The sequence below is a fragment of the Emys orbicularis genome, chromosome 5 (assembly GCF_028017835.1).
Source record: "Emys orbicularis isolate rEmyOrb1 chromosome 5, rEmyOrb1.hap1, whole genome shotgun sequence".
Classification (NCBI taxonomy): Eukaryota; Metazoa; Chordata; order Testudines; family Emydidae; genus Emys; species Emys orbicularis.
The window spans coordinates 99,775,319-99,800,669 of record NC_088687.1 but is presented as its reverse complement, the minus strand read 5'-3'; the positions used below and the strand labels follow the sequence as shown (position 1 = coordinate 99,800,669).

At 40.6% G+C, this 25,351-nt stretch overlaps 1 protein-coding gene across 1 annotated transcript in view; it reads left to right on the top strand.

Annotated features, from left to right (window-relative positions):
- LIMCH1 (LIM and calponin homology domains 1) overlaps positions 1-24,992 on the top strand; it is a 99,807-nt gene extending 74,815 nt beyond the window's left edge. The window contains exons 22-28 of the mRNA XM_065405513.1: positions 568-704; positions 3,702-3,826; positions 8,629-8,782; positions 10,369-10,455; positions 18,668-18,776; positions 20,675-20,777; positions 24,967-24,992. Coding sequence (XP_065261585.1) covers positions 568-704; positions 3,702-3,826; positions 8,629-8,782; positions 10,369-10,455; positions 18,668-18,776; positions 20,675-20,777; positions 24,967-24,992 — 741 coding nt within the window. The remainder of the gene's footprint in view (positions 1-567; positions 705-3,701; positions 3,827-8,628; positions 8,783-10,368; positions 10,456-18,667; positions 18,777-20,674; positions 20,778-24,966) is intronic.
- The last annotated feature ends 359 nt before the right edge of the window (positions 24,993-25,351 follow it).

Here is a 25,351-nt window from a genome sequence, read left to right as displayed (position 1 = left end):
GCTAGACAGTACCTTTAATTTATTACTGTATTTCAGTACTGAAGACCACATTCTACTCAATCACTGTATTGCTCAGGCAATGGAGCGTGTGAATAAATACTCATTTTGTTTCCCATGGGATGTCTCAAAAACACCTCAGCAGTGAACGTGTATTAACCAGCTTTGTTTTTGAAGCTTAACTTTGAAGGCCGAGGAATTTTGTAACCGTGTTTTGAATGTCACATTATCTTTCTGTAATGACAATCTTCCAATTGGCACCACGTATGGCTTCTGTGTTGAATAAATGCTGTGCTCTCTGGAGAGGAAATGCCCTTCCATAATTTCCTTGTTATGAGTTCAGTATAATCATGTTAATTTTTCTAAACACTGTCCCAGTCAAATCCAAGGTCAGTGTCAGTAAGGTCAAATAACTTTTGTTTTATGTAACATAGTTCATTTTTCCTTGAAGGCATTTCCTTTATGTGTAACAAATACAGTACACTGAGGGACAGCCTGTATTGTTCTCATGCATGTTCTGAAGTTGGGTTCACGAGAAGATCTTCACTATTCTCTCACTTTTTTTTGTAGAACATGATGGAACTGAGCGACTCTCAAGAGGAAGAGAAACAAAAGGAAATTAAAAGACAGGAGAAATTACCCTGGGAGCAGGAGGGTGCATCATTAGCCAAAAACAAGAAAAGTGAGCCATGCCTGGAAAAGAAAAGGTGTGGGTTAAATCAAGGAATTTTAGACAAGTTAATGTACTTGTAAGGTTGTCATCTGGGCACATAGCAAAATTGTTTTTATGTACTGTGCTCAGACTGGGTGTGTGGAAGTGCTTGTAACCTCCATTCCTACACATTACACAGCTACTCTGGCCCGCAATCTCTCTTCAGCTGTTCTTCAACTCCTTCAATCTGTAATCAACCCAGAGATCCCTCACCCTTACCAAGATTCCACTTGCCCTTTTGAGGTCCCTCTTTTCTACTGGGAAGATACAATGGAATGTATCAATTTTTATACTTTTAAAACAATATTTGGTTATCTTTCCTTGCTTTTACCTCCTCTCATTTGATTTATTTATTCTTTTCCCAGTGTCTTTTCCACTTTCATCTGTCTTCTCACTTCTTCTCTTCCCGTCTTTCCATTCCCCCCCCCCCCCTTACTCTTGAAATCCTATCTGTCTCTCACTCTCCTCTTTTTCCGGTTCTCTATGATCCCTTTCTAAGGCCAGAAGTAACACTGTGATCATCTATTCTGACCTCCTGCCTAGCAGGGGCCATAGAACTTCCCCAAAATAATTCCTAGAGCATATATTTTTAAAAACATCCTATCTTGCTTTAAAAATGGTCTGTGATGAAGAATCACCATGACCCTTGGTAAGTTGTTCCAATGATTAATTACTTCCACCATTAAAATGTACACCTTATTTCCAGTCTGAATTTGTCTAGCTTCAACTTCCAGCCATTTTTTTTGCTAGATTGAAGAGTCCCTTATTAAACATTTGCTCCCCTTGTAGGTACTTAAATACTGTAATCAAGTCACCTCTTAACCTTCTCTTTGCTAAGCTAAATAGGTGCTCCTTGAGTCTATCACTATAAGGAATGTTTTCTAATCCTTTCATCATTCTCGTGGCTCTTCCCGGAACCCTCTCCAATTTACCATCAGACTTCTTGAATTATGGACCCCAGAACTAGACATGGTATCCCAGCAGCATTTGAACCAGTGCTAAATACAGAGATAAAAGAACCTCTCTATTCCTACTCGAGATACCCCTGTTTATGCATTCTAAGTTCATATTAGCTGTTTTGGCCATAGCATCACGCTGGGAGCGCATGTTCAGCTGATTATCCACCATGACCCCCAAATCTTTTCCAGAGTCACTGCTTCCCAGGTTAGAGTCCCCCATCCTGTAAGTATGGCTTATGTTCTTTGTTCCCAGATGTATACGTTTATGTTTAGTGCCATCCCTCTGCTTTCGTCTTCATCCCTTCAGGAAGTTACCAAGGAAGAGCAGTGCCTCCTTCAGGGAGTTACCGGACCCCATCCCCCTTACTAGCTATTCTGTATAGTTCTGGAACATCATACTCACTCATGCTTGGGGTAGAGGGTGCTGGAAGGCTGATGTTCCTACTGAAGCAGGGTTAAGGTTCTAATGTGTAGCCTGTGTTGTATAGTGGCTGTTCTAGTGGTGAAGTGGGCTTATCTGGGTAGAGGAGTAAAAGATATTGTACTGCCGGGGCCATTTACTGCCTGCCAAGCACCCCTTTGTGGCCAGAAGTCGCTCCACAGCACCCTGTCTCTATGGCTATCCTGTCTCTTCAGGGCTCCTTGAAGAGCGCACAGTTCAAAAAGTAATTCAGACAATCCCAAGGGATTCCATTTATTTAGTCTTCAGATGCACACTGGCCCTCCAGGCTCCAATCCTTGTCCAGTGTCTCTCTCCCAGTAGTCCAACACAAAGTCTTTCAAAACAAAACACAAACTCATGCAGACTTCAGCTGGGCACAGCCCCCTCCTCTTTGAGAGTGTCTGTCTGTCTGCTTCCCAGTGCCTCCTGCATGGAGTTTGTCCTTCTTCCAGTCCCCAGGCCTTTCCAGGTAGGCCTCTCTCCCCTGCTTCTTGGGCAGGTCTCTCCCATGCCTCCCTGGCTGGAGAGCTTTTTTCAGCTTACTGTCAGGCTTCCATCTACCTCTGGCAGTCTCAGCTACTCTCTCACCAGGCCTTCTCTGCAGGTTCCTGCTGCCTTTTAGCCTGTATTTAAATTACTTGATTCCCCTCCGGTGGGGCTCATCTGTAATCAGGGCTGGCTGAGACCCAGGCTCTCCAGCCCATGGGGAAGCCGCCCTGTTGCGGATATGTTTAGATACCTTCCCTTTTCATTTCCTGGCTTTTATGGCTGTCAGGTGTGCTATGTATAGAGCAATCTTAACTCACAAGTACTGTCGTGTGTTTATGTACTAATTTCCCAGGTTTCTTAGTTTAAGAAAGGATCTCCAACTTAGCAATAGCTCCTTTCACAGAGAACCAGGATCCTCATTCCTGAACTGGCCAGAGGGTTTGACAAGGAACAGGATTTTCAGTGCTGGTAGCCGTTGCTTTCACAAAGACAAGGCACTCCTGAGCAGGCTGAACATTATACAAAGGCAGGGCTGGCTCCAGGCACCAGCCCAGCAAGCAGGTGCTTGGGGTGGCCAAGGGGAAGGGGCGGCACGTCGGGCTGTTCGGCGGCAATTCGGCGGCGGGTCCCTCTTGGAGGGAAGCACCTGCCGCCGAATTCCTGCTGAAGAAGAAAGCAGCACAGTGGAGCTGCCACTGGAGTGCCGCCGATCGCGATTGCAATCGCGGCTTTTTTTTTTTTTTTTTTCCCCGCTGCTTGGGGCGGCAAAAACCCTGGAGCCGGTCCTGTACAAAGAGCAAGACCATTGACACAAGAGCTGTTGCTTTGTCTAATATGCTATTCTACGTGATGCTGTTACAGAAAGACCTTCAGGGCATGTATGTGGCAGTATGTCAGGCCAGCAAGGAGAGTCAGCATAGATTACCATCTCAATTTGTTGCCAATTCATGATTATTACCCACACTGATCTATTATTGCTAACACACGGAAACAAGTATTTGTTGTGCATAAGAGGTTCACATACAAAAGCACAATAATGAAATGACACTCTAGCTAACATTCCTTTTAGCTTTGTGTATACAGTGTGATTTGTTTTTATTAGCAGTGTAAATAAAGTGCCCACAGAACATCCAGAGACTATTCTTCAGAGGGAAAGTGAGCAGGATCACCAGGTGTCAGTGACGGAGCACAGCTCACCAGTTATACTGAATCTACCATTGACTCAGGGTAAGATTCCAAACAATCCAAAGAATTGGTTTTGTTCATTTGCGTTTGTTTGTCAAGGAAATTTCAGAGGTTCATAAAGTGATTTAATCAAGAATATTAGTCAAATGAAATTGCAAATTTCCAAAATAATTTAATCAGTGTTATTGCTGCGGGATTTAAACTTTTCCCAGGTTCAAAATCTGTTTAGTACAAGCAAAGATAAATGAGTTTAAATGATAAGTGAACTTTGGATCCTTGGCATTATATGCCATGGAAGGCTGAGCACTTAAACTCCAGCTGAGAAGCTAAATAATCGAAGTCTATGTGTGCACAATAGTAATCTAAAGTATATCCTACAAATATTATTTAATGACAAAAATTAAGTAACACAGAGATAAGGTTGCCTAGTGATAGCTCGATCCCTTCCAGAACATTGAGTTAAGCAAAACTGAAACTTCTGAAAACCAGGAAATACAGAATGCACCCTTAACTCTGCCCCAAGGAGCAGGCAATAGCCACTGGGAATTAACTGCATGAACTCCAGCTGTAGTCACTATGTTAGGTGTAGCTGTATTGAATAGCAGAGGAATAAGTTGGAGCAACTTGAAAGATCGGTGATTGTGATATGAGGAGATCTGGGGATTAGTTTGAGGAGCATCATAGAGCTGTGATTGTGATATAAGAAGTTTATTCTCAGATTTCCGCCGAGGATGGCTTTCACACTTCAGAGTTGCTAGAATCTATGAACTTAATGAAATGCTGTTTTTGTTTTCTGGGGTCTGTATCTCGGGAGCCCCTTGATCAAATGACCCCACATTTGGATCACTAACCCTACCCTACACTACACTCCCATGAGGCACTGCAAATTTCAAGACAATTCATGTAAGCACACAGATTTTAGAGCATTAAGAAGGATTGTCCTTTTAATAAGAAGAAGGGCTTCCCAATCTTAGCTAGAGTAGAGCTGGTGCACCATTATAATATTATATGACATTAGAGGGAGAATCGAAGGGAGGACCTCTACACATCCACCAGCAACATCAGTCTTACTGCAGATGGTATGGGGAAGATCCCCATCCTGAGTGATTTTTTTTAGGTGACAGATCTTAGGAACTGTCCCAGATTGAGGTGTTGATAGAAGCAGTTTTGGAACAAATTGATAAATTAAGCAGTAATAAATCACCAGGACCAGATTGTATTCACCCAAGAGTTGTGAAGGAATTCAGATATGAAATTGCAGAACTAACAACTGTGGTATATGACTTAAACTAGCCTCTGTACCAGATGACTGGAGAATAGCTATTGTGATGCCGATTTTTTTTAAAAGTCTCCAGAGGTGATCCCGGCAATTACAGGCTGGTAAGCCTAACTTCGGTACCAGGCAAATTGGTTGAAACTACAGTAAAGAACAGAATTATCAGACACATAGATGAACACAATATGTTGGGGAAGAGTTAACACGGTTTTTGTAAAGGGAAATCTGCCTCACCAATCAGAATTCTCTGAGAGCGTCAACAAGCATGTGGACAAGGGTGATCTACTGGATATAGTCTACTTAGATATTCAGGGCTGTGGTCTACACTACCACGCTAAATTTATCTAAGTTTCGCAACTTCAGTTACGTGAATAACGTAACTGAAGTCGACGTAGTTAGAGCCACTTACTGTAGTGGCTACACTGCACTATGTCGATGGGCGAGTGTCTCCTGTTGACTTCCCTTACGCTTCTCGGGGAGGTGGAGTACACAAATCAATGGGAGAGTGCTCTCCCATTGATTTAGCATGTCTTCACCAGACCTCCTAAATTGACACTCGCTGCACTGATTGCATCAGTGCCGATCTACTGATAAGTGTAGACATGCCCTCAGAAAGCCTTTGACAAGGTCCCTCACCAAAGGCTCTTACACAAAGTAAGAAGTAATGGGATAAGAGGGAAGATCCTCTCGTGGATCAGTAACTGGATAAAAGATAGGAATAAATGGCCAGCCTTCACAGTGGAGAGAGGTAAATAGCAGGGTCCCCCAGGGATCTGTACTGGGACCAGTACTGTTCAACATATTCATAAATGATATGGAACAAGGGGTAAACAGTGAGGTAGTAAAATTTGCAAACAATACCAAATTATTCAAGATAATTAAGTCCAAAGCTGACTGTGAAGAAGTACAATGGGCTCTCACAAAATTGGGTGACGGGGGAACAAAATGGCAGATGAAATTCAGTGTGGATAAATGCAAAGTAATGCACATTGGAAAACATCTCAACTATACATACAAAATGATTGGGTCTAAATAAGCTGTTACCACTCAAGAAAGAGCTCCTGGAGTCATCATGGATAGTTCTCTGAAAACATCTGTTCAATGTGCAGTGGCAGTTAAAAAAGCTAACAGAATATTAGGAACCATCAGGAAATGGATAGAAAATAAGACAGAAATTATCATAATACCAATATATAAATCCATGGTATGCTTACGCTGTGAATACTGCAGGCAGTTCTGGTTGCCCCCATCTCAAAAAAGATGTACTAGAATTGAAAAAAACTATAGAGAAAGACAAAAAAAATGATTATGGGTATGGAACAGCTTCCATATGAGAAGAGATTAAAAAGACTGGGACTGTTCAACTTGGAAAAGAGATGACTAAAGGGGATATGATAGAGGTCTATAAAATCATGAATGGCATTGAGAAAGTGAATAAGGAAGTGTTATTTACCCCTTCATTTAACACAAGAACCAGGGGTTACCCAATGAAACTAATAGGCAGTTAACACAAATATAGTGAAGTATTTCTTCACATAGTGCATAGTCAGCCTGTGGACCTCATTGCTAGGAGATGTTGTGAAGGCGAAAAGTATAATTGGGCTCATGGAGGAAGGGTCTATCCATGGCTATTAGCCTGGATGGTCAGGGATGCAACCCCATGCTCTGGGTGTCCTTAAACCTCTGGCTGCCAGAAGCTGGGACTGGATGACAGGGGATGGATCACTTGATAATTGCCAAGTTCTGTTCATTCCCTCTGAAGAATCTGGCACCGGCTATGGTCAGAAGACAGGATTCTAGGCTAGATGGACCATTGGTCTGACCCAGTATGGCCATTCTTATGTTCTCTGATTAACCATTTCTCCAACTCAGCTGTTTTCAAAAGCTATTCCTTCAATTATAGATATAGAGGTCAATTTTGTGTTCAGATATCTTTTAAAAAACTCAGGTTAATGGAATTTAAAAATATATATATATTTTTTTATTATAAGCATTGCAACCCAAACAATGAAGGGCAGTACAAGGTCCGGAGAACTGGAGAGTGAAAACTTGCCTGTAAAGAAAAGTGAAATTGGCTAGTGTATTTTCATTGTTTAATCTGAGATAAAAGAAAAAAGTAAACAATGTGATCAATGGTAAAAAGTAAATTTGGTTTATGAATTTATTTAAGTTTGACCTTCATGTTTTGATGTAACAAAAATTTGGTTATCCCTAAAAATGAGGTAAGAGAATGGGATTAAACTATTTAAATTATTATATGCTCGCAGTACAAATTCACAGTTTAAATTTTGTAGGTTTGTATATCCTATGGGAACTTCATTGTATGTTTAATATTTTGATTAAAGGCTTCTATACAGATAAAAACAGAAAACACTATCCTGTAGCGTATCTTTGTACACATAAATAAAAACTGACTTTTCAACTAATACATTTTAAGTAGAGATCAGCAAACTTCGGAAGGTTTGACAATTTAAGTTTGGGTAAACATCCAACAATTCCGTTGTTTATCTGAACTCTAACCAGACTTTTTGAGGTTCTCCCCAACTTGTCCACCAGTGGTCTTTCGATAGCCTTTCTCTTGCCTTTGATCCTTTAAGTTTCCCAGCTCTCTCGCCAGTGCCTTGATGGCCCAATGCCCAACAGGGCTCTGCTTTTCTTGATGATGAAGATAGGTTACCTACCTTTTGATATGATCATGCACTTCTCCAATAACATTCCACCCCTAGTTGCTTGGATTGTTCATATGAAAGTCTGCATGCCTCCACTGTCCCTGCCTTTCTGAGGAGTGGAGACCAAAGGCCCTTTTTCTCTCTCTCCCTCTAATCCAAGTAGTTGGTGTCTTCAAGGGGAGGCCTTTCCAGCCTTTCCTAACCTATGAGTAGCAAAATTCTTCAGGAGAAGCCCAAGCAGTCCTCTCCCTTCCACTCAAAAAATAAGAGGTATCTGGTGTGACAGGGTCTAGCAGGCTCCCTAGACATCTGAATTCACTGAATACTGGCCTAAAGCACATTCACTGAGCATCCCATGGGCCACTGAGCGGCTGTCATAGCTGATGAGCCTTATGAGATGATCCAAAAGGCAGAGGGGAGTCACAGGGAGAAAAAACTGTTGCTGGGGCTACTGGGACAGTGGGAGTGAATAGCAGACATGAACAGCCCACATTCTTTTTATTAATGCCTAAGTTAGTTCTCCCCGGTGCTTGTGGGTCAGCACCCTGCATACATAACTCTTGTAGTTGTCTGGAAGCTTGGATGCACCAGGACCATTGACGAGAAACATTTTGTTTTGGCTGTCTGAACATATTTAAGTAGCTCAACTGCAGTGCTCCTGTATTTATTCCTGACTGGAAAATATACTGAACATAATCTGGTGTCTCTTCTTACAAACATTAACAAGATTGTATTGGCCTTATTTCTCTATGTGCAGTAGCCTGTTTGACTTCTGTGCCTTACTTCTTCTTCTTCTTCTTCTTCTTCTTCTTCTTCTTCTTCTTCTTCTTTTTTTTTTTTTTTGTATTCACAAGTTATATTGGTTAAAAATAATCTTCTCAAATGGTTTTTATCTCAAGTATTCAGTTTACCCCACTCTGTAACTTCAGATGTGTCGTGGAATCAGCAGTTGTTAACGAAACAGTCACCACACATTTCAGAAGAAGTTAAACAGAAAACATCTCTGGATCAGAGCATAGGCCAGCAGGATAATTCCCCAGGCGAAAGGAGAAGGTGGGTCATGGGCGTTTGCTTGATAGCCTACTTTACCCGTGATGAGATGTCTTTCTAAATGCATTATAAATAAAATATAGTGTAAAGTTTGAGAAGTTTTGTTAACTCTGATTTTCTTTTTGGAGCTATCCAATGTGTTTCATAAGTTACTTTAAAACATGCTATTTTGTTGGACCAACACTGATTAATCATACCATGTATAAATGTTGCTAGTTCCTGGCTTTCCTACAAAACACCAACCTTTATTAATTTCAGTTCCTTGACCTGTTCTCTCAACTCACTTCTCTGTTGAAGCCCATACTCCAGCTGCCATTAATCCTGTGACTTCTCTTTAGCCCTTTAACCCCTGGAACATATAGAAGTTAATATATTATGTTTGTGTTAATTGTATGCTGTAAATATATACAGATTATGCAAAGTGGCAGAGTTAACATTGCTGTAGACACCTGGGGGGAAATTCTGACCCCATTGAAGTCAATGGCAAAACTCCCATTGACTTTTGAGAACCTAATTTCCCAATCTATAATGATGTAATACTCATCTTTGCATTTCATAAGAAATGCAATCCGAGTGAAAGAAGTCAAGTTAGTATCAACTAACTTTCTTCTGATGCTGAAATAGTTTCTGGCTGCTACTATCCATTTTCATATTATTTGTCTTAAAAGATATCTATATAGCAGCATTCTGAAATTTAAAAGAAAAGATATTAAGATTAGTAATTTTTTTCTGGATCTTCACTTTGGCTTCATTTTGTTTCTCTGGTACTTTGCCCTGTGTTTCTAGATAAGCATTACTAAAGGATAGCTTCTGCTCTCTCAGTAAGGGAGACATTTTGACTTAAGTTTCACAATTGAAATATCAATGTTGTATGTTAGAGAGAGAAATATTTTAGAGCTCACAATTAAGCATTGATGAGGATCTGTTTGTTAATATACATTAACACAAACTTTTATACAAATGAATGCCTCATCCCTCACCTATAACTCTTGTTTCACCTCTCTTGGTTTTTTCTTATTTATTATTTTCATTATAACTATTTGTGCTATTTGTTAAGTCTAGGAGTAGAAACATACCATGTGAGTTGTATCCTATCAAAACTAACCAGCTTAGTTTGAATTTCAGCCATCTAATACCTACAGCAAATTACTTGTGAACAATTTACATGCTGAGAATTAGCATTGAAATTATTCAGTTAATAATTAGTACATATGAGCAAAACATGATCTGCTCACACACAACTTTTGAGCAGAGAGAGGTGAAATTGGTCTAATAATTTTTCAGTACAAATTATTTGCTCAGCTCTTCCTGCATCTCTTCTTGTCCAGTTTTTTGGGGGGCTGCAATGAAGCTACTGTTCAGTATGAATAATTATTCTTGCTAAACCGACACTCCAAAAATTATTTATTCTTCTTTGTGTCAAAATAACAGTGAGTGTTTATATTATAGTTTACTAACTCTAGAGATTGCATTTAAGCAGCAGAGCTAAATTTTAGTTCTGGATTATTTTTACCTCATCTGTATGAGACTGCTAGGATTTTTATTTATTTACTTTTAATCTTACTGCAACTTTCTCTTCTGTATTTTAGGACAGGCTGTCATGAGAATTTCAGGCCTGGGTTGTCATCTCCATGTTCTCCTACACCTCAAAACCACTCACCCAACAGGTATCAAAGGTCAATAAGGAATTTTGCAGACTGACTAATTCTTTTAAAATATAACTTTAAGGGAAACTTCAAAGATAAATTGTAGCAGTTCAATTCTATTAATATTATTTTAACGTTGGTATTTTCAAATGTCCCCTGCAATGCGTAATTTTCCATCATCGTACATTTTGAGATTTTTTTGCCCATAATGCAGTTCAGTGCAAACATTAGTTTATGGGACTCAACATTGCTATACAATTCCAAATATAATATAAGCCCTAGTCCAACAAAGCATTTAAGCACGTGCTTAACTATAACCACAAGAGGACATCCATTGGCTCAGGACTATTCACATTCTTAAAGTTTAAGCACATGCTTAAGTGCTTTGGAGCAGCAGGATCAGATTTTTTGGGAGCTACCACTTCTGTTATTAATGTATGTTACTATTCATTTGAAACACACATAGCAGAGCTTTTCAGCAGCACAATTTAAGTAAAAAACAATTCAGGCTTTGGTCTATATGTCCAATACCTCCTGCATAAAACTAGAAAAGAGACGGAGTGTGGGGGTCTTGATTATAAATCGCTCTATTCTCCTCCTATATGCAACATTAATCTTGATTCACTAGTATCAAAATATCACTTCAAGTGTTTTCAGCTGTATTTAGGGTTTTCAAATTTAATCCAGCTTTTAGCTGGAGTAGGGAAAGTATATTTATTTAAGATTAGTTGGGGAAGCTCTTCATGAGACTGACATTTCAACACTTGTTGACAGAAATCCTGTCCTTAATTCCCAGACTTGAAGCACATGTTGGTTCCTTTGATATCCCTACACTCATGCTAATCTCTTAGGGTACGTCTACACTACCCGCCAGATCAGTGGCTAGTGATCGATCTATCGGGGATCGATTTATCGCATCTAGTGTAGACACGATAAAATCAATCCCCGATCGCTCTGCCGTCGACTCTGGAACTCCACCGTGGCGAGAGGCGGAAGCGGAGTCGACGGGGGAGCGGCAGTGGTCAACTCGCCGCCATCCTCACGGCCAGGTAAATCGACCTAAGATACGCCAACTTCAGCTACGCTATTCGCGTAGCTGAAGTTGCGTATCTTAGGTCGACCCCCCCCTTCCCCAGTGTAGACCTAGCCTTAGAGGCCTAATTCTCTCACACAGAGAGCAACGCAGCGCCCAGTGAGACATAAGTGCCAACCCAAAGCAAAGGGTTGGTTGAATGGAAGGTGGTGTTTTATTCTAATATTTATTTATATTGGATTAATGTCTGATGAAGGTCTCCTTTTTGTATGATTTGAAATAACACAGAATATTTCTCCTACAGTTCATTACGCAGTATGCCCTCTTGCTAGTGCTATTTGCATTGGCAGTGGAACCACTGGTGCCTTTATTTTCAACCTCTTCTCTTGTTTTTGCTAATGCTAATAATCTAATGGCAGATGGGATCTTTTGTTGTTGTTGTTGTTGCTTGCAGAATATGTCGTGGTCCCCTTTTTGATCCAAGCCTGCATCCCTGACCTAAAATCCTCATTACAGGTTTCTTCCAAGGTTGGCCACGGTGCTTTCAGCTGTTCCTTCAGGCTCTCTCTGTGTGTCTTACCCAAGGTCTTTATTTTCCCCCAGTCTGTTCGGTCTTCCCATACACCATCTCACCACTCCCCAAAACAGTACTCAGCAAAGGCTCCTGGACAGGTTCACATACTCCTTTTTCTTAGGCGGGGCTTAAGTTTACGGTTATATTAACAGAAGGCGAAGTTCACACCTGTCAATCTCAACCCATAACAGGTTTCACCCAGCTCATAACTATATTTTGCTTTATTTAAACTCTGGATTATTTCTTCATAGTTTTAGCAGTTGTGCCCTGGTTTGAGTCCCTTTTCTGGGCTCCAGATTAATTGGACTAAATCAACTATGTGTATGTTGGAAACAAGGGACTGGATGCCAATGTCATTACTCCCATTAAAAACATGAAAATACCTTTCTTTTAAATATTCTGGGATTATTATTTTCTAACACACTTAATTTATAGAATTTAAATATTTTACCAGTTGTAATCGATATACAGACCTGAAAAATTGGTCTAGCCTCATTGGTTTTTGTGGTGGTTGTCTGTGTTATGGTAGCACTTACGATATTCTAAATACTGTCAACACACACAAAAAGATATAGTCCCTGCCTGAGAGTTTACAAGCTAAGAAGATGGATGAAGGAAGGGTAGGAGAAGGGCATTAAAACATACAGTACAAATATTTTTCAATATCAACCTGCCAAGTACCCCTGTACATAGCATTTATTAGTTGGCTAATTTCTTATATGCATCACAAGGCCTTAGAGGGGTTTGAAGGAAGAGGATAGTGGCGTTACTGATTCACTCAGCAAGGTCATTCCATGTATAAGGGATGGCATGGAAGAGTCTGAAGCTGCTTGTGAGTTAAGCGTACAAATGGGGGAGGGAGCAGGGTAAAACAATAAAGTAAGTAGAGGGAAAAGTAGAGCTGTGTGGCCTTTGGTGGTGATGGTAAGAAGCCCGAACTCGATGTGAGAGAGAATGGGAAGCCAGGGGGTTTTTCAAAGAGTGGCCAACAAACTCAGAGCAACAGACAAAGATGATCAGACCACCATTTTTTATGGGTTTGAAAGGGATAATGTGGGTATCTGGGAAGCTAGAGCAGGAGTAATCAAGATGGAAGACGAGTGTATGGATGAGGGTTTTAGCTGTAGGGACTGAAACAAAAAAGATCAGATCTTACAAATGTTAGAGAGCGAAGCTGCAAAGTTTGGATGTGGCCTGGATGTTCATGGCAAAAATAACCCCTATTCTTCCAGGTTATGAACCTGAGTGACAGGGTGGATGGTGATGTCGTCAACAGTGACAGACAATAGGTGGCAGGATAGGGAGAGCTTGGGATAAAGAGTTCATTTTGGCCATGTTGCGTTTTTAAATTAGTGGCAAGACATCCAGGAGAATAATTTGAAGAGACAGGGTGAGATGCAAAATTGGATAGAGAGAGAGAGACAGATTAGAAGAATAAAAATGGATTTGAGTCTTTGGTGTAAAGATGATAGTTAAAGCCATATGAGAAGATAAGTTAACCTAGGAAAAGAGTGTGATGATAGAATAAGTGGGTCCCATGATGGCCTCACATGGGATCCCCAGGAAGAATGGAGGGGGGAGGGGAGGAGAGGAGGGCCCTTTGAGAGACACTGGATGAAGTCACAGAGGTAGGAGAAGAGCAAGGAGAAGAACTAGATGTGAAAACCAAAAGAAGATAAAACTTTGAGAAAGAGCTGGTCAGGGAGGATAAAAATTGAATAAATTCACCAAGGTTTGCCAAGACCTGGACAAGAAGAGATCTTTGAGGAGTGTTGTAATAGTAGTTCTGGTGGACTGATGATGGTGGAGGCTCCATTGGGCTTTATCATTGATTGGGAGAGTAAAAGTACAGTAAATGAAAAGTGTTGCCATGTTTACATTACTTACTTTCATATATTCCAATTAAAATTCCTATTTCCTTGTTTCTCCAGGAATAAAATGTGGCTACTTTTTCATTTTTATGGACAAATGGGGCATCTGGAATGAATCTTAAAATATTTTTGTCTATATAGGAAAGTGGTTTAGCAGTACCAAACTTTAAGGTTTATTGTGTAGCCTCTCCGTTGCATTTTATAATACTTTGGTGTAAAGGGAGGAAGCTTACTGGAAGCTTTTTAGTTCGTATTCCCAAAGGTATACCAAAGTGCAGGGAATCTAACTACTGCTTAAATTAGCATTTGCTGAGGGGAACATCGTGATTTCTGGCATTGGGGATCAAATTATCTCTTGAGAAACATGATAAAACAGTGTGGGTTACATTTTCAAAAATGCATTTTTAGCTTTTGTGATGAATGTACTGGAAAAAGGAGATGTTTGCTTATGTAATTGCACAAAAAACCTCCTCACTTGCAGAGCAAAATCTAAAACCATAGGAAACAGTTTTTGTGCATATAGTTGCAGTCTAAGCAACTTAGGAACCTAAGTCACATTGACTTTCTATAAGACTTAGGGTCCTAAATGCCCAAGTCGCTTTTGAAAATGGGATTTAGTCTCCTAAATCGCTTAGGTAGTTTGGAAAATTTTACCCACAGTGCCTAAAAGTGATTTGTTCCTTTGTTCAACTAGCTGCTTCTGCAATCAGAAAAAAATCACTGGCAAGTGAATGCTTTACTTTACCACAGTTGATAGAAACAAACACTTTTTAATAAAATTCCAATCTTCTCAACAAGTGTTTGTTTCAAAACTAGAATCGTGCCTTTTTTTTTTTTTTTTTTTTTAATTCTTCCCCTGGAGACCCAATTTGCAGAGTAAAACAGTCTGTTTTTATTTTCACTCTTTGTACTGAAATCCATTTTAAAATGATTTTTAATCTAAGGATTCCCTCAGCAATTGAATTTGCAGACAAATGAGAACTAAGCGTTGCAACCTAGGTTTTTGTTATTAATTGAACTTTTAGTGAATTTCTAGGACTCCTGGGAAATGTCAGATTCACACTAGTCATTGGAGTACTCTATCAGCAGTACTGGAAGTGGTAATGAATGCCAAAACACAGCAGTCTGCACCATTGTGACTCAGTCTTGGCCTGGATGTTCTAATCTCCAGAGACCTCTCAACCCTAATACTTGGCCTCTCTGCTAATCCTCCTAGTAAGGGTAGTGATTATGATGAAGCTTCTTTCTAGAGACGTAGATTCAGGTCTTTTAGGAACTAGATTTCCAAAATATTTCAGGTACAGTAGGCCAACAAAGAATAGCTATGAAGTGGTAATAACGTATGATCACTACCAATAATAGACTAGATTTGACTTTGTGACCAAAAGGAGAATGGTGTTCTATCCCACTGAGCCACCTTGTACTAGGGATGTAAAATGTTAACCAACTTTAACCGTTAATTCCTGGCCATGCCGTGCCAGACAGATCCCGGCCCTAGCAGCCGGATCCCGGCCACACCATGCCAGACCCCGCCCTCGCTGACTGGACCCCGGTCCCAGCCATGCAGCGCCGGACCCCGGCTCACCCCGCCAGTTGGCCAGCCGCCCCCAGCCCCATGGCCAGCCAAAGCAACCCCAGCCCTGGCCTCGCCAGCTAAAGCAACCCCAGCCCCTCTCCCTTTAATTGGTTAACCGTTTAAACGATAGAATTTTAATCGTTTAAATGGTTAACTTTTTAAATGATATTTACATCCCTACCTTGTGCCCTGCAAAATGCCTTTAAATAAATCAAAATTAATTATGTTTGCATGCATAGACTTAATTTGGACACAATTAGAAGACTAAAATGGTTAAAATGCAATTACACTTTCAGAGTTTGCCCCAGGGCTATCCCAGTGTTGCTGTTTTCTCAGTGAGGCCCACAATAGCTTCTGCACCATTAAGAAGAATGTGAAAATTGAAAGCATTATAGTAACCAGATTTTGATTAGTTTTGGATTGTTTTTTAATGTGTGCGCTCTGTGCTTGGATGCCTCTTTGTAAATGTAGTCCTGCAAGTCTAGATGTAATATATTTTGAGCAATTGCCCGCAGTGTGCTTACACTGTACTAGACTCGCAGCAGGAGATTCCACGCTGTGCACAACATGGAACCCAAGCGGTGGTGGTGCTGAGGTGGCTTTAAGCCACTTTTATGCCTTCCCAATCCTAGGCTGTTGCAGAGGGCAGAGCAGCCCCAGTGTAATTTGGATAACTCTGTTGGCCTGTCCCTGGCCAGCAGAGCTGCCCAGAATCATTCCAACACTACCTACTGCAACCACATGCCCACCCATCCCTTACATGCCCCTCCCACCACCAGTATGCCCCCTGTGACAGGGCTTGTATAGGAGTCTTTGGAAGACACCTGCAGCTGTCCTCTTCAGTTCCTTTGTTGAGGGAATTCTTCCCCAGCTGGAGCAGAGGCTTTTAGAGCCCCTTTAAGACTGCTCCTAGCCCTTTTTACCCAGCATAAAGGGGCCAGGGCAGCATGTGAGACTCACCCAAAGTGAATATAGTCCTTGCCCAAAGAGTCTGCAAATGAGTGACCTAGTTTTCAGAGATGCTAAGCGCTTGCAGTTCCCCTTAAAATCAGTGAGAACTGCATGTTTTCAACACTTCTGAAAATCAGTTCTCTCTGAAGATTAAAAGTAAATAATGGATTTGCCAGGTATCCTAAGAAAAGATTAACTTTGATCATTTTTTTCTTTTATCTATTGCTACTACTTTTGATCACTGCTGGAGAACTGATTCTCTGAAGGATTTTAATGTAGAGATTTAAATGTCTTACATCTTACTGTTCAGTGCTTGTAGTTGAGAGCACTACATCCTAGTGATTTATGAATTGCAGCATCTTAGCAGCAATTGGTAATTCCCAGTCACATTCACCTAAAATGGTATTTGTTCTAAAAAATGGTTTAACACGTGCAGATGTGACATCTGTTTGAGGATGTAGTGTACTTTAAGACTAATTTACAGTACTTGAGATGACTTTCATCTATGCCCCCTTGATTCCTCTCTATACTGATTGTATGGGAATATTCTGAGATGATCTTATGCCCATTAACACAGCATCCTTCTGTCATGAATATGGAGATATTTGACTTTTCTGCTAAGAGACACCTCTTCAAAGATCTCCTGATTTGAGTTCCATGATGTTTTTCATGTATAGGTGTGGCTACTCATAGGATGTTAAGGCCAACTTTTCAAAACCAAGCACAAAACACTGTTAGTTTTAGACTTCTGCCTGCCTATTGTTGCCAACATCTGGTTGTTGCTTCTCTTTGGGAAGCTAAAAGAGAGATGGAGGAATGTGTTTGTTTATAACCTTTTCCCTATTACTTATTTATCTTTTTATTAGGAAGTACCTGACATAGTGGAAGGATATATTGCATAAACACCCAAAACTATATTTTAAGGGTTTTTTTAAAAAATTTAACAAACCGTATTCCAATAGCAATGACCTAGTGCAGGGTGTGCATTAATGCACTTTTCTGGTGGATAAAGAAGAATTTGCCTTTGTTCTCTTATAATATAGCCAAGGTATACATCAGTGGACTACAAATGCACACTCTTTTGTGGCTTATTGTTATGTTGTGGCACAAATAAAGGTAACGGTAAGTACTGTATGTTGTCTTATCACTGCCTAAGCACACATCAAAGCATTCATTTGAAACTCATGAATCATTGAGAAATTTCTCTCCTACCTCTACCCAATGGCTGATTTATTATTGTTAATTCACTAGTGCCACGAGACAAGGTCCCTTTCAGACTCAGGGCCCATGTTGCTAAGCACTGTACAAAGACAAACAAAGTCACATACTCCCTGTTCTGAAGAACTAAAAATCTAAAAACATACTCAGCATGTGGAAGGAACGAGGAGAGAGGAATATATTCAAGCATATACAATTTTACATACTTTATTTATAATAATTTTTTAAATGGCAAATGTAAGTTCCAGTTGTCCCCCAACAATCACTATTGTTAACTGGCTGATTTCTTACAGGCATCATGGCAAAGCTCAGCCTTGAGGAAAGATTTAAAACACACTTAAGTAAATTGTTTGAAAAAATTCCATGCTAACAGTTTGGTTGTAAATAATTCAAGAAACTCAATGGCTCAGTTTTCCCTGATGGAGAAGTGAGTTTCTGCATTATTTTATTATTTGAAACTTAACTGTTAACACTGAATTTTTTTCAAGTAACTTACCTAAAAGTGTGCTATGCTAGTAACACTGACAATCCACATGTATTTCCAGTTGGATGTTACATCTTCAGTTAGGGTAAAAATAATCCACAGTAGTAATTCCTTTTATTTAACTCCGTCATATTTAAGCAATTTGCACCTTCTCTTTTTGATTTGGCTTGTAGATGCGGTACATGTTCAAAGCACTATACAGACACTTAAGGAGTGGAGACTATCAAAAGCACTTCAAGTCCCAGTGAAAGTCCATCTCCCCTAGCTAATGAATCTTCACAGCACAACTGTGAGATAAGTTGCTAAGCATTATTCCCATTTTTACACATGGGGAAACTGAGGCAGAGAGGTGCAGTGGCTTGGCCCAGACCACACAGTGAGTCAATGGCAGAGCCAGGATTATAACTCAGGATCACCTGACTCCCAACACTTCACTCATTCTTCCAGACCACTCTTAATAAAACTGCATAAACATTTGTTTGTACTCTGCCACACATTGCTCTGACATTTTTAAAAAATATATATTGTCTTTTAGGTCTGTCAGTGGAAAGAAACTATGTTCTACCTGTCGGCTTCCTCTTGGGAAAGGAGCTGCCATGATTATTGAAACACTCGGTCTATATTTTCACATTCATTGCTTCAGGGTATGACTTCATTATTATCTTGGTTGTTTAAAAAAGATTTCATGCTACCTGTGTCATGGTTACTGTGGGAAGAAAGTATGTTGTAATTAGGGATCATGAACACTGGAAATGGAAGGAAGAGGAAGTTGTTATTCTGCACCACTGTTATGCATTTGTATTGAAGAGGAGTTAGAATGGTCTAAATTTGTTTCTTTCCTATCAAATGGTTACACCAAGGGTTATATTAATTGAACCAAGACCTGTGATTTATTAGCAAGTAAGTGCGCAGATATTATTCCACAATCTCAAATAACAGAAGTTAGGGACACTTAGGGTGACCAGATGACAAAAACAAAATATCGGGACACATGGGGGGGCAGGGCGCTGCCGAAGCAAAAAAAAGCCGGAGCGTCACCGAAGCCAAATACTGGGACAAATGGCCTCCTGACAATACTTCCGTCGGGACGCGGGACAAACAGCTGAATATCGGGACAGTCACGATTTTATCAGGATGTCTGGTCACCCTAGGGACACTGGTTAATGTCCAGTTTACATGTCATTTCCCAAGTATAAAATATTTGAATGCTGGTATCTGATGAACTGTGCTTAAATAATTTACCAAATGAATCTTTCAAAGTAATTGTGACCAACTCCCCCGCCCCACCCCTTTTCAAGTGATCAGATTCATCTTCGAGAGCTTTCACTGCTTAGCATCTTAGAAAAATTATATAGTATATGAATTATACTCTGTCAGTTTAGAAATGCTTATAGATAAAGTACCTGTCACTTTAATTTCTGTTCTTTTACACATTGTCTTGTGAAGTATGTTTGCTGTTCAGCACACCTGAGATTCAGATGCAAAACAAACCCTACATCAAGAAACATTTTCTGTGACCCAGTCACTGAGGTTTGAAACTGTGTTGACACTTTTCTAGAGAACTGTATTTTAACAGACTTTCTTACTAATTAGATGCTAAACAGTTTAAGATCTCTGTTTAGATAGAATGTAAGTGTTGAATGGCAGGATGACGGGTTAAACATTCCATCACTTGCTCCCATTTCAAATGTTTGCGCTAGTACAGTGTACTTGGTACTTTGTGACCTTTGTGTTACATGCAAATGATTTTTAAATTTTGCTTCTTCCTACTACATATGGGAGGAAACAGGTAAAACTGCAGTGCCTCCATGATTATATTGACCAGGTAGCTGAAAAACGATTGCAGAATTTTTTAACCAACATCTTAATCAAAAATACCCATAGATCCCAAATTGCTGCTTCTAGCTTTTACTTTGTAAAGGAGGCAGCATATAAGTAAAGGTGGACAAAAAAAAAAAGGTGTTCCTCTAAAACTAAAACCAGAGCTAACCTTTGCCTCAAACTGAAATTTGCTTCTGCCTCAGAAAGGGATATGCATGCAGGCATTTTCCAATGTCTTCATGAATGTGCTTTTCTGATTTTCACCAAGCCCTCAAGTAGAAATAGTCTGAGAGAGACTGTTCTTATGGTATTTCTCAGTCAGCTAAGCTGGTGATTTCTAGAAATCTCAAGAGAACACCTGGTCTCGCATCTCCAGCCTGATTTACACAGCATACATTCAGATAAGCGTTCAATAACCATCTTCATCTTTGCAACCTCTGACCTTTCTGAGGTTTGCCTGTCACAAAGGGCTCAGTTCTATAGTAATGTCTTAGGCAAAACCCTCATTGATTTTAATGTGCATTTAGTTTAAGTGAAGACTTATGGGATAAAGCCCTAAATATAGCCCACTCTAAAAACCCTGCTTTTAGACGACGTGAAATCTTTTTTTCACCTCACAAGGAACTCATGAAATGAAAATCCAAACCTTGGAAAAAATGAGATAGAGAAAAAGAAACCTGTCCCATAAACCTTACCCTCTTCATTCTTCTTCAACCAATAGTGTGGAATTTGCAAGGGACAGCTTGGAGATGCAGCAAGTGGAACAGATGTCAGGATTAGAAATGGTCTTCTCAACTGCAATGATTGTTACATCAGATCCAGAAGTAAGTACCAGATTGCATTTTAAGATAGGTGTCCATGATGTTTTTCCTTCCACACTACATTCTAGAGTTAATCTTGTCATTCTTCTTGGAAGATGTGTAGGTATTTACTAACTGTGCATACGTTCATATGTAACATAACAATATTAAGATGTACCCTGTCGGGGGGATATGGAGGAGCAGCGGGGCTGGAGAGGGGGCGAAGGGGCAAAGCAGGGAGAGGACAGTAAGAGGGGGAGCACGTAAAGGGCCAATGGGTGGGTTGCAGTGGCGACATGTAACCGTCCGCAGAGCCAGTGCAAGGATATTTCGCGCCCTAGGCGAAACTTCCACCTTGCGCCCCGCCCTCTGGCCTGGGGAGCCAGGGCCGTCCCTAGCTATTTTGGTGGGGGACGGCGGTGAGGGGGGCTGGCCACTTCCTGGGAGCCAGGGGAGCGGAGCAGGCTGGGGCCCGGTCACTCCACTTCCCGCAGGAAGTAGCCAGCCCCCTGTCCCCCGCGGAGGCCTGGGGCCCCAGCCTCTCTGCTCCCCTGGCTCCCAGGCTTAGGGGGAGGAGGATGGGGGGAACCGCCCCCCCCAGCACTCGCTGGCGGCGCAGCTGGGAGCCAGGGGAGCGGACCAGGCTGGGGCCGGGTCGCTCCACTTACCATGCGGTGAGTGCAGGGTCGGGCCTGGCTGCAGGGGAGGGAGTGGTGGCGGGGCTGGAGCGGAGCAGGGGCGGGAAGAGGCGGGGTTGGGGCGGGCTAGGGGCTGCACTGACGGACCAGTGGGGGAGCAGCCGGCCCTGTGCGCTGCATCTTCACCACGCCACCAGCCTTGCACACCCATTGCTGGCCACTGGACCACCCCCACTCACTGCTGGTCAGCGGGAGGCTGGCAAGCAGGGATCCGGCCAATAGCAGGACCCACCAGTACTGATGTGGGGGAGACAGAAAATACATGATAATTTGCCCGTTTTCAAGAAAAAGTTGGGACATCTTTGGGAGGGCTTAAATATGAGACTGTCCCTTTAAAAACGGAATGTCTGGTCACCCCTACCACCACCCTGCCCCACTTTGCTCCTCTTTCTGTCCAGAAAGACTTCAGAGTCCATGAACATTGCTCTTTAATTGGCAGAAGGGTCCCTGCTAAGCATATTAGACATGCCATCCCATTGAATGTCTAAATACCTGGCCCCTGCAGCACACTCGGACCTTGTATGTCCTTGAGATTCCTGTTCATGGATCTCTCACTTGTCATTGGAGAGTGTAGGACGGTACTACCACTTGGTGTAGTCCAGATTTTGTTCCTATCTACTATGCCATCTACATGTGATCGATATCAAATTACTATAGAATTTTTAACCCCTTCCTTCCTTTCCCTCCTCCCAGCACATGGTCAGATACATAGGATATACATTGCACTTTTATTCTGCATGAAAGGAAGGGGGTGTGGAGAAAAACACAGATCACCACCCTAAACTTGATCTGAAATTTCTGTTGAATACCGAATATCCCGGACATGTTTGCTATTGATGGGACAAAACACAGGGTCCTCTTCCTTCCCCCATATTATTTCCTTCCCTCCCCAAAAAAGTCTGGCTCTATAAGTCAAGGAACAAAAATACTCTGGTCCATCCACAACTTGTATTCAGTCCTAATGTATTGATTTTTGAGTTTAGAAATATTTCCATATTTTTAGAGATAGAGGGTGCTGTTGTATAGCCTCTCATTCATTTGCACAGTTGCTTTTATTTCTGTTATGAAATGCTTTTAAGCACTGTCATAACTATAAAGGGAAGGGTAACAGCTCTCCTGTGTACAGTACTATAAAATCCCTCCTGGCCAGAGACTCCAAAATCCTTTTACCTGTAAAGGGTTAAGAAGCTCGGGTAACCTGGCTGACACCTGACCCAAAGGACCAATAAGGGGACAAGATACTTTCAAATCTTGGGGGGGGGGGGGGGAAAGGCTTTTGTTCGTGCTCTTTGTTTAAGGGGTTTTTCGCTCTTGGGACTGAGAGGGACCAGACATCAATCCAGGTTCTCCCCATCTTTCTAAACAAGTCTCTCATATTTCAAACTTGTAAGTAAAAAGCCAGGCAAGGCGTCTTAGTTTTACTTTGTTTTCTCAACTTGTAAATGTACCTTTTACTAGAGTGTTTATCTTTGTTTGCTATACTTTGAACCTGGGCTAGAGGGGGGTCTCTGAGCTCTTTAAGTTTGATTACCCTGTAAAGTTATTTTCCATACTGATTTTACAGAGATGATTTTTACCTTTTTCTTTAATTAAAAGCCTTCTTTTTAAGAACCTGATTGATTTTTCCTTGTTTTTAGATCCAAGGGGTTTGGATCTGTATTCACCAGGAGTTGATGAAAGGAAGGAGGGGGGAAGGGTCAATTTCTCCTTGTTTTAAGATCCAAGGGGTTTGGATCTGTATTCACCAGGGAATTGGTGAAAGGTTTCTCAAAGCTTCCCAGGGAAGGGAATGGTGGCAGCGGACCAGAACTAAGCTGGTAGTTAAGCTTAGAAGTCCTCATGCAGGCCCCCACACTTGTACCCTAAAGTTCAAAGTGGGGATACAGCCTTGACAGGCACCTTATATCAAACCAAACAAAATTAAAAAATTTAGAAATACTTCTTCATATCTATAGGCTTGATCATGCAAACTCTTACTCAAGTAGGTGAGGAATTGGCCATAAATGTATATATCTGTGTTTCTAGCTATATATAAAAATTGGAAGAAAATTCAATATTTTTTTCTTCCCCTTCCCCGTTTTTTTTTTTTTTTTTTGAAAGAGGGTTGTGATCCCATTTACAAGAGAGGGCACTGTTGAGTATTATTACTCTGTACATGTGAGGTAGCAGTTGTCTTCTGCAATTTTATTACAACTTTGTGCCAGAAAGTAGAAGAAAATACTATGTATTATAGTGACGTCACTTGTGCATATGTGATTTAATGTTCTTTGTTTTCATTACAAATTCATATTCTGTGTTTGTACAGGGCCTAGCACAAAGGGGTCCTGGTCCATGATTAGGGCTCCTAGGTGCTAGGGTAATACAAATAATATTTTCAGAATTTCCTAGCACATCTTCAGGTGTTTTCTCTAAACTGAAAATTGGCCTCTTTCTGCAGTGTCTCTGCTCAGGAGCTTTTCTTTATATTCAAAACTTTAAAAATTTACCCACTTGTGCTTAAGTTCCAAAAGTGGACAAATAGTCCAAGTTTAGGAGTTCTAGAGGGATTGATTTTGTTGGCCTTCAACAGTTGAAATGGTTTATCTGTATTTTGTCTGGCTTTTATTTATATATCAAAAATTTGGAAGACAGTTTGTCTGAAATAGAGGACAGGGTACTACAATATTAGTGCTCTTACACTAACCAGAAGTTGTGCAAATAAGAGGCTGAGAGGGGTGTGGATACACTTGCAGAACAGCTGCCTACCAGAAGTTTGCCTGAAGCTCCAAATTACTTTATTTCATAATGAATACACCAGTTTAGAAACTTTAAATAAAAAAATATGTATGTCAATGTGTCTTCTGTTTTTCTAGGAGAAAACTAAGTGACCAGGGTATTTTTTTTAAATAAGTGACTGCAGTTTATGGATAGCTTATCTTTTTAGAACAACAAATTAATACAGATGAACTTTAAAAAAAAACAGAAATATTCTTGTCCATATCATTAATGTTATACATGTGACACTGACAAAGAAGTTCTAAGGCAAAGTAGTTAACCCTCTTCTTTAACTTGTGTATTGCCTGGCTACAGGAGGAGGCTGCTTCTGATCATTGTGTGCAGTCATATAATGCAAAATTGGCACAATGGAATTGGCTAAAGATGACTTATCAACCTCTGCCATGTTGTTCTACCATAATATTGTTTTTATCATAATTGTGTGTGTAAATTGACTGGAAGTGCATGCAGAATGTACTAGCAATACAAAGGAGATCATTTGTCTTTCAAACATAAAGGATATATTCCTGCTAGGCCAATATTTATATCCTCCCCCCCCCTCCCCCCCAGTTGGTGCCTAATTTATATCCTTAATTGACTGTAGAACTAGGGGCACTACTGAGTTGTAAAACTCTTGCCAGGATTTCTTGCATATAAATGTCACATGAGGGAAATCCTATCTACTCCATTGTTTCAAAAGTAACAAGTGTCAAGATTTTTCACCTTTGTAACTGTTACTGTGTTTTTATTTTTTAATTTAGCTGCTGGGCAGCCAACAACGTTGTGACAGGAATTTCAGTCCTAAAAACTTTCTGCAAGAAGGAGCTTTCCCATCATGTCCCTGGGGCTGCTTCCAGACAATCACTTGTAAGAGCTCGTATCCATGGACTTCATAGCTCCCATCTCATTTTGTAATGCTCATATAAAAAGCTGCATCTGCTACTTTAAAGCGCAGTATGATTTTTCCCTTTCTTAATGAATTTGCATAATGTGTATGAAGAACATTTGGTAATTCATATCTGAAATATTAAAAAAGAGGCTTTCCATATTTTCAGATATGTTTATGATTTAAAATCTGTTATTTTGGTCTTTTCAAAGTCAGAAAAGAGTCAATAAATCTATTTTGTTTTAATACTTCTAGGAATT